Consider the following 16,283-nt stretch of genomic DNA (forward strand, 5'->3'; position numbering starts at 1 on the left):
AAAAAATAAAAATCTTGATAAAATACTAGCCAAAATTGATAAATACTAGTCAATAGTTACAAGTAAATACAATGAACCAAATAAAGACTAGTAATTTACTCGAAAACTAGCAGTAGAAGACATATTGAATCTAATACTTTGAAAAATGGAGATATTAGATTAGTCGTCTAGTTTACATTCATGATGTAGTTTAGTCGCAGTTTGCAGTACAATATTTGCTCATCTTATCCATACTGAAATGGATTTTTCGATACAAAGAAAAACTAAAAGACAAATTTTTGTAAAATTTTCCCCCAATGGTAACAAGATAATCCGTCAATCATGAATTTAGGTATATATATATATATTCCAATGCTAAAATTTTGAATAAATCTAAATCGGCCATTGAATTGTTGCAAAGTAGAACGGCTACTCTACGAATAATTCTACATAAACGATATACAGCAGATCCATGCTAACTTTAATCATGTCGATCGTCTTCAAGTTGATGCTTTCTTTATCCTAATACAATGATGTATTCTCGCATTTGGCATCGTGAGCATCTATCGAGTCGTTACAGCTTAAAGTAATCGACTATCAACTTATCAGTGTCTTACAAAATACAAATTATGTGTAGCAATATTTTGTATTTTAAAGCATACAGTAAAAAGTATTGATATTCAGCATAAGGAACTACATTCTAATAAAACAATTGGAATCGTTTAACAGTATATCCCCATGAGAAGCAACAAATGGATAGACACTAAGAGAAAAATATTCATGAATAGTTGTGTGTGTGATATGTGGTCGAGAAAATACATCCATTCTTTATATATTTATAACATTAATTCTTTACTGGCATCGTCGTCGACCGTTCCTTGCGGACGGAAATGCCGTGGTAACGAAGCTGAACCATAATCCTGATTTTCGTAGGCTGGGTTAAAATGCGCTGCTTCAATATCCTCATATTCCTAATAAAGATACATAATCGACAGGATGATATTAATACAAGAATATACAGTATATTAAGTTAAATAAGGTCTACACGAACGATTAGCTTGACATCATATTCGGTCATATCGCCTGTGAAAAAAATATTTTCACGAGCTGGCTATTGTACATGATTTATTTCAACATTGATTACTAAAAGAATGGAAACCTGCTATGCACATCGTTCGTAGCTCTATACAAATAAATAATGTAAGAGAAACTCCTTTAAACTAGATTAGTCGGTAGTATGTAGCTGTTGTCGAAATTTGAAAACTTAGTCGTGATTGAAATGAAATTGGTAGATTTTATATACAGTATTGAGTAAATACCGCAAAGTGTCTTGTACTTTCTACTAAAATGGCCAATACAATATTTATTCCTGAGAATAGGCTACTATAAACTGTTTAATCCATGAATTAACGTTACAAGCCGCTATTTAACAATACTTTTTGAAGCTCAATATACTGTACAGTTAACTTTTAACAACAGAAACAAGGAGACTTTCAATATCTCACATCAAACTCAGTTGGAACTAAATATTTTGTCCTATTCTAGTGTGCTTATGTTCTGCAAATCAAGCTATTGGCTATCAAGATCAATATCAGACGTAATTTATCAAACCATAATTTGTACTCATTAGATGATCATGCACCGAATAATTCAGTGCTATAAATGTGTATGCACGCTTGGATCTCAGAAAAGACAAACTAGTACTGTATTGATGTCGTTGCACAAACCGATTGTTGCCTTTTAGTGGAGTTTCTTTGATTTTGACGAGGTTGCACAATTTCTGGTGCCTGCTCTACAGGCAGTTGGGCTGGCTCTTTATGCACTGTACCATAGATATTGCTATCGGTAGATTGGCGAGGATTATATGGTGCTTGATTGTTCGGATTGCGAGGATAAGTAGAATATGGATCGTTGCCCGATGATGGAGGCAATCGATTTAAATCATCAAAAGTACGAGGAATTTTTTTCTTCTTTTCGACTTGAGCATAAGTTGGATCGGTTGTACTTGCATAGCCTTCATAGGTATGGCTAGCATAAACTGAATTGCTATCGCTATAGTGCTTATCATTTTCATGGACTAAATTTTGTGTACTACTATAGTCGACGGCATCGGTTGGGTTAGATCTATGCCTTTCTAATGTTGTGCGGTAAGGATCAGTAGGTGGTTCGGTAGAAACATTGTCTTTTACCGTATTATAAATTGGCAAATATAACTGACTGTGAGAATTTGCATCTCGACCTGGTGCATCACCATTCATATCTGCTTCATCTATAATGTAAAGGGTAACAATACATCATAAACATATTATGTTCAGTGAATACTATATTCATTTTTAGTAAATAAGCAGTGGCCATAATTGAAACATTTATTTTTATTGTTTTTCTCTGTACTTACTGTAATGGGCACCAGGATATTGTTTTTGAGTATGGCGTAAACTATCTGTTGTTGACATGCTATATTCTTCACGATGTGAATCATCATGGATAGCATTTGCATAAGACTTGGTTCGATCACGTAAAGACGACGAATTACCAACTTAACATTTCAAAGAGACATAAAATTGATTAGATTTCTTCTCAGTAATTGGATATTGTTGTCAAATTAATTACTGTTTTCTTTTATGGTTGAAAAATGAGACAGCATAAATATGATTCTGTCTACCTAATTTAGAGATATGTATTCTTAAAATAACTACTGATGCAGATAAAATAACATCCTTATATTGTTTACTTTATCTCTACTAATACCAAAGTATATATTTAGGCGAGTTTGGAAAACACTTGTATTATGATTTTTCTTTTTATTTATTCCATGCACGGTGTTCTATTACAGTCCTTTTCAATCAGATCACTTCCATATCATGATACATTCATTATTTATTATTAGTAATAATACTAAATATAATCTTTAATATAGGGTTACGATAACATCAGTGCTATAACGGGATATATTTTCTGATAAATTAAGTCTTAAATAGTCAAGGTTAAATGATCATTATTGTGTCACCATTTAGACATTATAGCCAATGATAACCCTTAATCGCCTAGAGTGATGCTCGAGTACAGTATATGCTGTATGCTTAATTTTTTAAGTTAGTTCGTTACACAAACTTAAATTAGAGTAAAGAAACATAGTGATACTGTACTTTAGAGAACATTTACAGCCAACAAAATGCATCACGGAATAGCTGGGATTATAACAGCGGTTATATATGATTGATTTAATTTTTTAGATTATATGTGATAGGCAATTAATGCCAAAGATTCAATCTGTAATGATATTTTAAAGTTTGCAAAGATTCTCTCTCAACGTCGTTATAATATAATTAAAATAATACAGCTTATTGGCTTAGAAGCTAAGTTCAGTAGATTATATCTTGAGAACGGTGTTATTTTATTAGAATTATCCACCCACATGTTACGCAAACTGAATGTTAGACAAGTATTTCGATGCAAATAAAGAAAAGCAACTAAAGAATCGTTCACGAGATGTAAAATATTCATGTTTCTAATTTATAGAATGAATAGTGTATAATATTTAGAGATCGAAATCACATTCTGTTATATGACTTCCATAACATTCAAATTCGTTGTAACGTATAATGTGTTGCAAATGGTATATTTAAACGTAAATATCGCTTGTTTCCTGGCTTTGATCTAAGTAACTGTCGGACTGGCAGCTAGGCTCTAGGTTATATTTCATTCGAGAATCGTTTACTGTGAAAGTTGCTGGATTACGTGTAAAATTTAAGCATGGAAATGTTAGTGAACAAGAAATGATAACCTAGAGGCAATGGTTTGATACGAGGAGTAACTTCATAGATTCTACTTTGTTACTGGACTGCATTTAGGGGTAAGCTTGCTACTGTAAAGTAATAAGCCAAAAACTTGGGTGATCTTAGATTTATATTTTGAAATTAGTGTTATATAATTCTGTTTAGCTAAGTGCTCTGTATGAAAATAGATTTCATTGCAAGCCCTATATGAGATTAATATAATGTACTTTTAAGTTGTGGAATAATACTGTTCTTTGAAATATCAAATTTTACATGTGTGACAATGGTTATTTTTTACCAAGTTTTTGTTATATTTCGTCAGTAATCTTTAATTTAATTTAATTTAGTCTAATTATAGCAGAAAATTTACGAAAGCAATCGCACATGCGAGAATATTTACCGATTTTGGGATCTTCTTGTTCTTTCCTCCGACACAAACAACAAGCCCCAAGGATAATAAGGATAAGAAAAATGCCGCCGCCAATGCCAGCTGAAAGTCCAATGATTAATGGCAAATCTAGAATAATAATTAAGTTATATAACAATAATTACAATTTACAACAACACAAATCTTCTTAGTTATCATCAATCACAGTCATCATTTTTCATAGGAGAATTTTTAAATCAAACTTCTTACCAACGGGTGCTGGTGTAACAATTGCTCCTGTAATAATAGCAAATAGGATTTGATCTTAATTTTATACTAAAAATGACGAACATCAAGGAGGTGCTCATTTTTAAATATTAGACAGACTTGACTCCAATTAATCAAATTACCTTGCAAAGTGGCAAATTGTATAGAGGATGATGATGGGCTTTGACCCAAAGAGTTGAGTCCACGAATAAATGCGGTGTAGTTGGTACTTGAATTTAAACCAGTTAACGTAAAAGTCGTTTGACCAAAAGAGGTATTACCTCCAAAACTGAAAAAAGTATCTACTGATCGTCTATAAAATAATTGAAAGATTTGAGCCAGGTTGCCGTCATGACCTGATGTCCAGGAAAATGTTGCTGTATCGGAAGTTGTTTCTGTCACTAGGAAGTTTGATGGTGCTTCAGGAACAGCTATAAGCCACAATTTAATAAAAAATTAATATTTCCAATCTAAACAGCTCTCTATCAGATCATAATTGCGTATTAGTTCTAATTCATTACATCTATCCACGACAGTAATGGTAATAGCATAAGAATCACTTCCAAGTTGGTTTGAGGCATTGCACTGTAAGGTACCATCTATTGCTGTAGTAGGGTTACTAATCGATAGCACACTAGTTGTACGTGTAAGGGTATTGGTGTTAGAAATGGAATAAATATTGCTAGTGCTACCAGAGCCAGTAACTATTGCCACGCCATTTATTGTCCATGTAATTGTAGGAGCTGGTCCGCCGTCCATCACACAAGTTACGGTGGCTTTTTTGCCAGTTACAAAGCTGCGTAAACTAGCAGAACTATTTGCAGTAACAACCACCGGAATTTCTATTGCAAATATATATTTTTCATAATTAATAATATGTTCTTCAATATTTAATGTCAATTTTTTATACATTCGATGCATATTTTCTGCATAATTTTTACAGGGGAGAAATTGTTTTAAAATTAATTTTTGCGTCACTACTTACCTAATACAGTTAGCTTCACTACAAGATTAGTTAAACCAACAGTATTACTGATTACGCACGTATAATTTCCTGTAGCTGATAACTGAACGTTTGGGATTGTCAAATTTCCAGTAGTTTGATCGTAGATAGTATTGCTAGGTGGATTTGAATCCAGTGGATAGCTTTTCGCCCAGAAATATTTTAAACTTGTCGGATTGCCAACGGCTAAGCAATTCATGATAGTATCTGAGCCTGAGGTAATCTCATAAGCTCTTGCTTGGTTACTACTAATGATAGGTTTATCTAAGAGAGAATTTTTACAACGTTATATATTATTTTTACATTTTGTCCTTACTATTGATACGAAACGATACATTCAAAGAGGTACTTACATTGAATATTTAAGACTGTTGTAGTATATTTAGTACCCGCAGGATTAATAGCTCTACAAGTATACATCGCTTTATCATATGTGCTGTTGACAGTAAAGCTATACGAAGCTGACGAGTTGTCTGAGCTAATAGTTTCATTCATCGGGCTTAGTAATGTTAAAACAGGTGTAGGTAAAGCTGTTGCAGAACATGTCAAGGTGACAGTAGTACCTTCGTTAGCCGTTACCGTAGCTTTTGTATTGGTAAAGATTGGTATAGCTATAAGTAGATAAAAATGAATGCATTCTCACTTATTCCTATCATTACTTTGATCATAATAACTCTTATTTGCTGATTGAAAAACTACAGTTCCAATACGGAATTGTAGCAAAAGGTAATAAACGAAACTTCAAGATATTTTTAATGTTTATGCTATTTAGTTGAATAAAAATTACAAGCTGTTCAAACTTACTTTGTACGTCAAGTTGAACTGAAGAGCTTAGCGTTCCATACGCGTTGGTTATCGAACATTCATATGTATTTTCGTGGAAATGGGGAAAAACTACAAATGGGTAACTTATTGAATTAAATCCTTGCACCATTATATCATTTTTGCCTCCTGTTGTGTTGGTAAGCTTAATTTCAGCTGCTGGATTTCCAGAATCAGCAACGCTGCAGGATAAAGTTAAAGTTTCAGATTCTTTAACTGTATGAACAGGCGTATTGGGTGACATTGTTAACCCTTCTGGACCATCTAAAATAGTAGTTATAAATAGGAGAGTATTCAATACTTATGTTGGCACTACGCCAGCAAATTGACTCGTCGATTGCTATACAATCAGAAGAATCATCAAACCTATACTGCCAGTATTAACATTAGTAATACTTACATAAAACTTCTAAATAAGCTTCAGAAAATGCACCATTGCCAACAACATTTTTAGGTTGACAACGATATAAGCCCGTATCGCTTTTGACTACATCCTGGATAATGAAAGTCGAATTAGAATAATAGTAAGTAAAGCGTGAGCTGTTTACGGCCAATAATGCGTTATTTTGTGTCCAGTCATAGGTAATATTCCCAGGTATTGCCCAAGAGCCGCAGCGCATTGAAGCATCACCACCGGCAACTGCTGTAGTATTAAACAATTGTTGTACTAAAATGGGTAGACCTGTAAAAGGGAATAGATATCAAAGCTATAGTTATCTCATGAAACTTATCAGATATGGTCATAATAATGATAAGGACTACATTCAATTTTAATTGTTTTGTTATTGCACTTGTTTATGACTCCTAAATAGAAATAGATTTAGAATTTCTTATCCAAAATTACCTCGAACAGTCACTAGAAAGTCGTAATTGTTGACAGCATTGTTTACCAGTATTACTCGTATGTTATACGTGCCAGTGTCATTCATGGTGGTATTATGTAACATAAAGTAAATTGATTTACCAAAGTATGGGCTCGCGTTGGCACCTTGACTAGCATTGACTCGAGGATTTACAGTTGGAACAGAATTTACAAGTGGAGTAGGATAAAGAACTAGCCCATTCTTGATTATGGTAAATTGGAAGACATCTTCAGAATAGGTAGCTGTAAAACTAGCCGTTTCAGGTTCGTCGATAGTTACTTTTAGTGGCGATGTTTGAGCTAGTTAATAAAAAAATAACGCTCTAAATTAGTTTTGTTTAATAGACTCATATTTCACAAAATACCAGAACATTTACAGTAAATTGAGCTCTACTATCGTCACATCGTATTTTGATTTCCATTTTACAAATATATACGGTAAGAAATATACATTAATTAAAACTTAAAAATGGAGCGAGGATATTGTCAATTTGATTTAATCGATTTTTGATCAATTACAAAGTTATTGTTTACAATCTCTAGCGATAATAAATGTATGCTTTAGTGTAATTATTTTTATCGGTATAGTAGTGGTATGATTCATTCATAAATTATGAGTATTGCAGTACTGGCTTTTGAGAAAGATAGACTGCTAGTAGTACTGCATCCAGTTAACATCGTATCATATTACAAGCAATAAACTATTTTAGAGAATTATATGATAGTCTTCATAAAACAAACAACAAATAGAATGAGATCTACTGGCTTGATGAAACTCAACGCACCGCAGTACTATCAAGTTGTTTATGTAGAAAAATATCCTTATGCTACACATATTTTTGGAAGTTAAATGTGTATCGTAGTATTATAAAGTAATTTGAAGATGTCAACTATATTTAATTATTCTGCATACAAGAATGATGTCAAAGCGAGCGATCAATACTTTAAACGTTCCACATGTATTAGCGTGCAAGCCCGATCACCCCTTAAATCATGTTATAAAATTTGATCTCCTTTTCGAATGTAACTAACAGATCGAGTTTAGCTTTTGTTGTGGTCATAAAGAAAATTTCGGCCACTTCATGTGCAATATAATCTCATTTTTGGCTACTCTAGACAGGAAATCTTTAAAAGATGTCAGAAATTTCAAGTTTTAACATCAGGAACATCGTCCGTCTCACCATTTTGTTTCGATATGCATACAAATCGTGCAAGTCTAGTGATCATCAGTTTAACATTAGTAAAATTATCAAATCAAAATAGTTAACGAAAATTAAGCATTAACGGCTATTAATCGTATAATTGGATTACTTGGAGTCGTAATAAAGCCTTTTGTATATTAAGGCATTCGATTACTTACACTTGAAATATGCAATCCAATTGAAACATATGAGTCAACGGTTATCTATTTATAGTAACGTTATCATCTAGTCCAGGTGTTGACTACTATCGTATCTCATATCGGTTCTATGTCTAGTATAGAATAAACATGGAATAGGAGTAACGTTGAATTTTCACTTTTTTTTTTGGTTAGCGTTTGAACATTAGATAGGTTACTTGGAGGATTGTATATCAAAATTCTACTTATTATTATTTGCTTTTGAAATGACATTATGCATCATTTAATTTGTCAAAGGAAAGCCGTTAAATAAATCAACTGCTGCCTTGAAAAGCATTCCAAGCTGACAATTTAAAAGAAGCACTGCACTTTCTGTAGGATTGATCGAAAAGGGAAAATTATGCATAGACTAGCGTTATATGATAAATTGATGATTCAATCGATAAGAGTTGAATCTAGGGTTGCCATGTAACTTAGAAGTTAAAAACTGAGAGATAGATAGGCAGAAGTAAAGCAAAAAATTGTTACGATCACGGCTATATTATCGAACAAGAATTTGTTTTCTATAATAAATAACTTGTACTGTAGCCTGTAACAGAGCAAATAACAACATACAATACGTATATACTAGTAGCACTGTGCAATCACGAAAACAATAAGGGGAAAAGCAGTAGAATGCAATGTACAAGATGTAATGTTGACTATAAGGAGAATGGGAATGTATTTTATAGTTGTATTATGATTAAACCTTTCTATGTACATAACGTGCGTATTACCGATTGTAGAAATATTAGCCGTCCAAATTTCATCATTAATATATATATTTTAATGTAGTTCGATTAATCATTAATCCATGAATTAGACTACCGTGAGTTGGTAACAGAAATAAAATTGATGAGTAAAGAGCAGCGTATAAGCAGTAGTTGTACGGGATGGGTAAAACGTATCATTTGAATATTTCAATTTAAACTGTATTACTTTACTCGATGCAATCACATTACAGCGAGCTATTTTAATAAAGGGAGACTTTACTTTGATATAGCTATGATATTAAAAACAACTGGCATCATTCAATTAAATTGAGACTATTGCTATGGACATTTGTAGAGTAGTTTGTTGGACGTAGGAAACGTGGATGTAATACTATCATCTCAATGCCAATCTACTATTCTCTCATCCATTTTAGATTCAATGAATAGTTGGATAGAATTGCATTCGAGAAAAGCTATCGTTATAACTGTAAGGCGATAGACAGTAGTCTAACATAAATGTGTTGTACTGAAGCAGTTTCGGATGGATAGCTAGCCTATGCGGAAGTACTTGATCGAAAAAGAAAGCACTACAGTGAGTGAGTAGGTAATAGGAAAAGGTAAAAAAGGATTACAATATCCAAATTATTACGGTACTAGCAATCTTGATGCAAGACAAAGAATCTGATGGACGAGTCGGCTACAGTGAAGGAATAATAATTACAGTTATAGGATAATCTTACCAAGAGATAGTGGAGAAAAAACCATTAAAGCCAGAAGACATAAGCATTTGAATTGCATGTAAGCCATGTTGAATTACTATGAGAAGTGTGCAAGGCGTTTGGATCAGTTAAATGAAACAATAATTCCTAATTAACCTTAATAAATCGTATCTGTATTTATCAGAGGCTATTTACATGTAGAAAGAACAATAACTAAAGGTAATGATAGTATTTTGTCTTGAAGGAATTTGTAATCGTTATCCTGATTGATACTATTCAACCGACGGCCATGACTGATACTAATGGCACTTTATATAGCCCTACAGTTATGTATTGACTCCAATCTATTTGCATGTTAACGCTGCAAAATATTTATTTATGGGTTACATTACCGAATCACCATATAAGTCTGGGTCCAATTGAAAAATATCTAGTTATTTTCGACCACCAACTTCAATATTATAATGTCTTTTTTTGGGGGGGGGGAGAAAGTTTGCGTTGGAATTTTAGAGCAGACTAATAAACCAGAGCTATTTTCCTTGCTTGCCGACAATTTCACGTTTCAATTCAAGGTCAGCAACCACGCCAATTGTGTATGTACTACCACTATCGTCATCTATCTTGATTCGGATGACGGAGCGTCTAGTTTTAATAATCGTCTTCACTATTAGCCAAGGAAGTTAAGTTCAGCATCCAAGGGAAGATTAAAATAACGAGTGAAAAGGAGCGACTTGGCTTATCGAATTAAAGTGATAAGGAATCGATTAGAAATAGAGGTGTTAAGTTGGAGATAAGGCGGAGCACTTTCTGATCGGGCGTAAAAACAGCTAAAGTTGCACACGCTGTTCAAATGGGCCTTGAAAGCTAGTTGATCGATGCGAAAATAAGAATTATTATTGATCTGGAATAATGGCGATGATAATGCATTAATTATTATGGTAATGTATATCTAACGTTTAAAGTAATCACTGAATACTTTACCGTTATTTATTGGCCTTGAATAGCGTCCACAGCACGTACGCATGCACGCTTGTACCCACCCAAACCGAACCCAGGTCAACTGACGTCAAGATCACCGCCATCGCATACGCAAGCAGCAGCAATTCCATCGATCCTACTGTACGCTATATAATTATTGTACGGTTTGGGTACCATATTGAGCATGCGCAGGCAAAAGGGATCTGGTTTTCCACTGGGTAGTTCAGTACAGTACTGTATTGTATACAGTCCATACAGTATAATGTTCATAATAGTAATATTAGCATTATTATTATTATTATTATTATTATTAGCTATATTCCAGAGCTTTGCATATTCAGTTCGTTCAATAAAGTATTAATAATATCCCTTAAGCAAGCAATGGCTACTTTTTGTTTGCACCATTTATCAAGTGGACAACTTGATTTTCCCTTATTAGATGGACAGTAATGAGTCATAATACTGTTGATTATGACGCCACGAAACAGTAATAACCAGTAGTACTGGACTCTACGCGGGTAATTTATCGTCTATATACAATAAGTTCAGTATTAGAGTAACAAAGCTTAGACTGGAATCCTGTTTTGTTTGAACTAGGACATCCCATGAGTCATACTTTTTTACAGTGAAAAAATGGACCACTATTATAACGTTAGAATGCTTCTGACTCATCCATTCAATCCTTTGAAGCCTACTACTGACATGCAGCTAGGATAGCTTTGTAGTTCTTCCTAATCTGGTTGTCAATCTGACGTTACAACTTATTGATCTATACTGTACAGTAATAATTGCAGTAGTAGTCTACAGTACAAAGAAGAAATAATCACTTTATTGGTCACTGCATGGGTTAAAGGGGGATAGAATTTGTCCATGGATTACCACCATTTCGCGGTTTAGTTGGATGAATAGTATCATCTCATAAACGTATTCAAGATTCAGGAAATGCACCCCATACGTGGTAAATGGGTTAAAGGGGGATAGAATTTATCCATGGATTACCACCATTTCGCGGTTTAGTTGGATGAATAGTATCATCTCATAAACGTATTCAAGATTCAGGAAATGCACCCCATACGTGGTAAATGGGTTAAAGGGGGATAGAATTTGTCCATGGATTACCACCATTTCGCGGTTTAGTTGGATGAATAGTATCATCTCATAAACGTATTCAAGATTCAGGAAATGCACCCCATACGTTGGTAAATGCGAGTTGCAGCGGTACGCGTATGAGAAGATTGACTTCTTTTCGATTCCGTTAAGGGCCTAAAAATGAAATTTATTTTCTGCAGTGATTTCAGTCTAAATTCAGGCATATAGTGGGAATCAGTGCTATGGCCTAAGGCACACTCTTCTAAAACCTGTCTGTAAAATCCTATTATGAACAGTATTGTAGTGATGGGCGAAGTAGAATTATTTGTAAATCAAATAGGTCGAGCTCTTTTTATGCGAAAGTACATTACTTTTGTTTTAGAGGAGATTGCTTTTGCGGCCTTTTTAATGCTGTACGTGCGTGTATTATTTATTTACTGTATTGATATATACTTTAATATTCGCGTAGTCGGTAGGCCAGATTGAATAGACCCATGATGTAGTACGCATTTCAGTCGTATACAGATTTACGTATGATCATTGGTGAGTAGGGCCGGCCCTATGATAGAGATCAAAGAGAAAATTTTCCCATTACTTTCACTGCACTGAGTGAGGAATCTTTTCCAGCAGCTTGTTACGTTGTTTGTCCAATTTATCCCGTATTATTGATTGATTGAATTCTTTTTTCTTTTCTACGGTAAACGACATATACTGTATACTTGTGTATGGTATGGAAGATTGAGTAGTCCATAGTCCATTGAATAATTTTGTCTCTATTTTTGAGTGTATACTGTATACTGTATACACTATAGTTAATTGATTGATATTTTCATAGTTTATGATACAGTAGGAAAAGCAAGGATAAGTGACTATGAGCAATGAACATGAAATTCAAGCGTGTTGGATAAGGGCAGTAAAAAGAGACCAAGTCGAGAGGGAAAGAGTGCAGTATAGTGGCCATTGCACTATTTCACGAAGGGCTGCAGTAGCCTTGAAGTATTGGGAAGTTTTTACAGTACAGTACTGTACTGTCTGTAGGTTGACTACTAGTGCGTCCTCTACGACAGACGGACGTTACGACAGACGTGCCCTTTTTGAATAGTCAAATGACTGGCTTCAGTTTGAGAAGCAGCTTGAAAAGGAGATTTTCTAGATTCGTTCTTAGAGTAGTACAGTACAGTACTATTTCACGGAGGGCTATAGTACAGTAGGCTTGAAGACCACTTGTACAGAGTATTGGAAGTTTTTACAGTTTTTACAGCACATTACTGTCTGGCAGGTTGGATAGTGCGTCGTCAACGACAGACGGACGGACGCACCCTTTTTGGACAGTCAATTGACTGGCTACAGTTTGAGAAGCAGCTTGAAAAGGAGATTCTCTACATTCGTTCTTACAGTAGTACAGCACTATTTGACGGAGGGCTACCAGTAGGCTTGAAGACCACTTGTGCAGCGTGCAGTACAGTATTGGAAGTTTTTACAGCACATCACTGTCTGGTAGGTTGGATAGTGCGTCCTCGACGACAGACGGACACACCCTTTTTGGACAGTCAAATGACTGGCTACAGCTTGGGAAGCAGCTTGAAAAGGAGATTCTCTACATTCTTTCTTACAGTAGTACTATTTTGACGGAGGGCTACAGTAGGCTTGAAGACCACTTTGTGCAGTGTACAGTACTGTAGTTTTGTCAATTCTGGTATTGAAAATCACTCTACGACAGACAGACGTCATGACAGACATACCCTATTTGGACAGTCAAATGACTAGCTCCAGTTTGAGAAGCAGCTTGAAAAGGAGATTCTCTACAGTACATGCGTTCTTACAGTAGTAAAGTGAGATATGTGATAAGATAGCAATGGAATCCTTGCCTCATTGAACTAGAATATGAAATGACTGAAATAGTACTCCATGGACTCTATTCTATCTGATCAAGTCGACCCACTCGCTTTCCACTGTAGAGTCCCGTAAGGAGGGAGGACTGGACGCGTCCGAGGTTCGGTTCCACTGGCGTGCTTGTCCAAGCCCCTGCCTTGGGATTTATCACGTGGCCATCGCTGGGCCCTTCCCGTCAGGCTTTGTGTTATCACGTGCCTAGTCAGGTGGTCAGGGAGAAAAAGGAGGCAAAGAAAAAAAAAAAAATTCCCTGCCAACTGATACTGACTGTGTGATGGCCTATTTTGCAGTGGTTACGTAGGCCAGGTGGGTGACCGCCGCCATGACAGTTGAGTGGAGACCGTGTTGATCTCAGTTGGCTTCACATGACCAGTGGTCACCACATGATCAAGTTGAGGTTTTTTAGGCGCGTCTATTGGCATTTTTAACTTGGTCCCACATGACCTCTGCAAGTGGATTACAACTTAATCTAGATGCCTCCTCGTTGGAGGTGAGTGGAGCAGGAGCAGTAGTTAGTAATCAAGAACAAAAGCCTAGAATGGATAATAAAGTCAATGAAAGTAATGTACAAGTTGGAAATGCATCGACAACTGCAACAAGCAATCAAGGAGGAAATGACGATGAACGAAGTAATAGTAATGTAGCGATGGCGAATGATGGTAGTAACAATGGCAGTGCATCGACTGGCCAAGTCCAATATGGTGAGCATAGCATCCAATATTCTACGATGCATTTTCCTAGTCAACATCCTACAGCAGGCAATGCAAGTGGACAAGTTCAAGGCAATCCGTTATTTAATGGTGGCCATCAACATGCTCGAGTGTTAACGACAGCTGAACAAGACGGCAATGCCAACGCAGCTCCTGTGGTCTACGCTGCACAACATCAACCTGGGCAAAATATCACCGCTCAGACAGTCATTCAAAGCCAATTTTCTTCCACACCTCCTGCATCATCATTAGCTGAAAGTAATGAAGCAAGATATAGCTATTTCGCTCCACAAACCGACCGAGTTTCACCCAATGCTGCTGCGGCGGCTGCTGCTGCTGCTGCTGGTAAATTTTCAACCTAGTTCAATACAAAATTGTATAGTCTAGCATTGTAGTTGGAGAGATGCAAGATAAATCGTCTATTTTTCTCTCTACTCGATGATAGCGCACACAACATCAGCTACAACGCTTGACTTGTTTACTTGACTCTTGAATGAGCACATTAGCAATTGCAATTAGCTACAGTAGACAAGGACACGTCTTCAGTCTTATATCAACTATCCTTTTTTGGTTATCAACTTGTCGTCTCGCTAGCCAGACGAAAAAAAATTACCCTTTTTCCCATTTTCTCTCATCCTCGTCTACTCTATCATGGTGGATTGAATTTTTTTTTTTTTCAATATATCAAGAATAATGTCTAATCCTAGCTATTACAAGTTAAATAGCCTAGGCTCAATAGTATCCTATACAACAAATAGTCTTAATTTAATGGTCGATTGTAGAATAGAGTGTATCTAGCTATCACGCAGTGATGGATAGTCACTAGTCAGTCGATTGGGCTAATTAATTAGGTCTATCTTTCTACCTTCATGGGTTGAACGAATAACTGAAAGTACATCATTGCTCTTTTCGAACCCTGATACCGTCTTACTTGTATTAGTATCCAAGCTCTGTCCGTTGAATAGGCCCAAGAACTGTATTGAACCTGCCGTAGTCATCATGTATTCAATTCTTTGTCAAAGACTAGCTTTTTCATCCTTTGACCTTTCTGACTTGGGGTAGAAAATAATCATTTTATGGCCAAAAGTAGCAGATTGTAGCTTAGTATCAACTTGCCATCAATTAAATCTTGCATCAATAATCACCCCAAATTATTACACCTTGTAGCATTCGACTAAAATTGAATCATTAGTTGTGTTTTCAATCTTTCTAACGTTCAGACTTTTTAGACGATTTGTCATAATGGCATGAAAACTTTTATTATCCCATGACAACCCATTCAATCTGCAATGGAATGCCTTGATATTAATATTATTTTTTTTCAGCTGTTCAAACTCCATGGGTATTTCGGTTGCGCTAGAAATAAGACCACTTTCCCTCTACTACATGATTGTTGTGATGGCGTGAAAACAAACGTTACTATTGCATACCTACGTATTCAGCATGCAATTGAATGCCCTTGATGTTTTTTTCTAGACTTTGTTACTGTACTATATACTGCCAGGTTATTTTGATGGCGTTAGAACTGGATCACAAGGTCAGTGGTGTAATTTTCCGTTACATGTAAGCATAGATTACTACAAGTCATACCCTCGACAGGGTTTCCCATTGCCACTGGAATAGAATATCACAATTTCGCAAGGCCAGTGTTGTTATTTTCCATACCAGTAGTCTGGAATGACATTCAAGCCAATCTTTACTATAGAAAGGGGATAATATGTGACAGA

At 35.4% G+C, this 16,283-nt stretch overlaps 2 protein-coding genes across 2 annotated transcripts; one reads left to right on the forward strand and one right to left on the reverse strand.

Annotated features, from left to right (window-relative positions):
* Positions 1–815: 815 nt before the first annotated feature.
* Positions 816–2,432, reverse strand: TRIADDRAFT_62096 (uncharacterized protein; the record flags this gene model as incomplete). The annotated part of the gene is made up of 3 exons (XM_002118034.1): positions 816–950; positions 1,707–2,248; positions 2,375–2,432. 3 exons carry the CDS (start codon positions 2,430–2,432, stop codon positions 816–818), a joined length of 735 nt encoding a protein of 244 aa, XP_002118070.1.
* An 11,853-nt stretch (positions 2,433–14,285) lies between these two features.
* TRIADDRAFT_62098 (uncharacterized protein) lies at positions 14,286–16,179 on the forward strand (the record flags this gene model as incomplete). Its single annotated transcript, XM_002118011.1, has 2 exons — positions 14,286–14,901; positions 16,061–16,179. The coding sequence occupies 2 exons, from the start codon at positions 14,286–14,288 to the stop codon at positions 16,177–16,179; spliced, it is 735 nt and encodes a 244-aa protein (XP_002118047.1).
* Between the last annotated feature and the right edge of the window lie 104 nt (positions 16,180–16,283).

The sequence above is a fragment of the Trichoplax adhaerens genome, genomic scaffold, assembly GCF_000150275.1.
Source record: "Trichoplax adhaerens TRIADscaffold_35 genomic scaffold, whole genome shotgun sequence".
Lineage (NCBI taxonomy): Eukaryota > Metazoa > Placozoa > Uniplacotomia > Trichoplacea > Trichoplacidae > Trichoplax > Trichoplax adhaerens.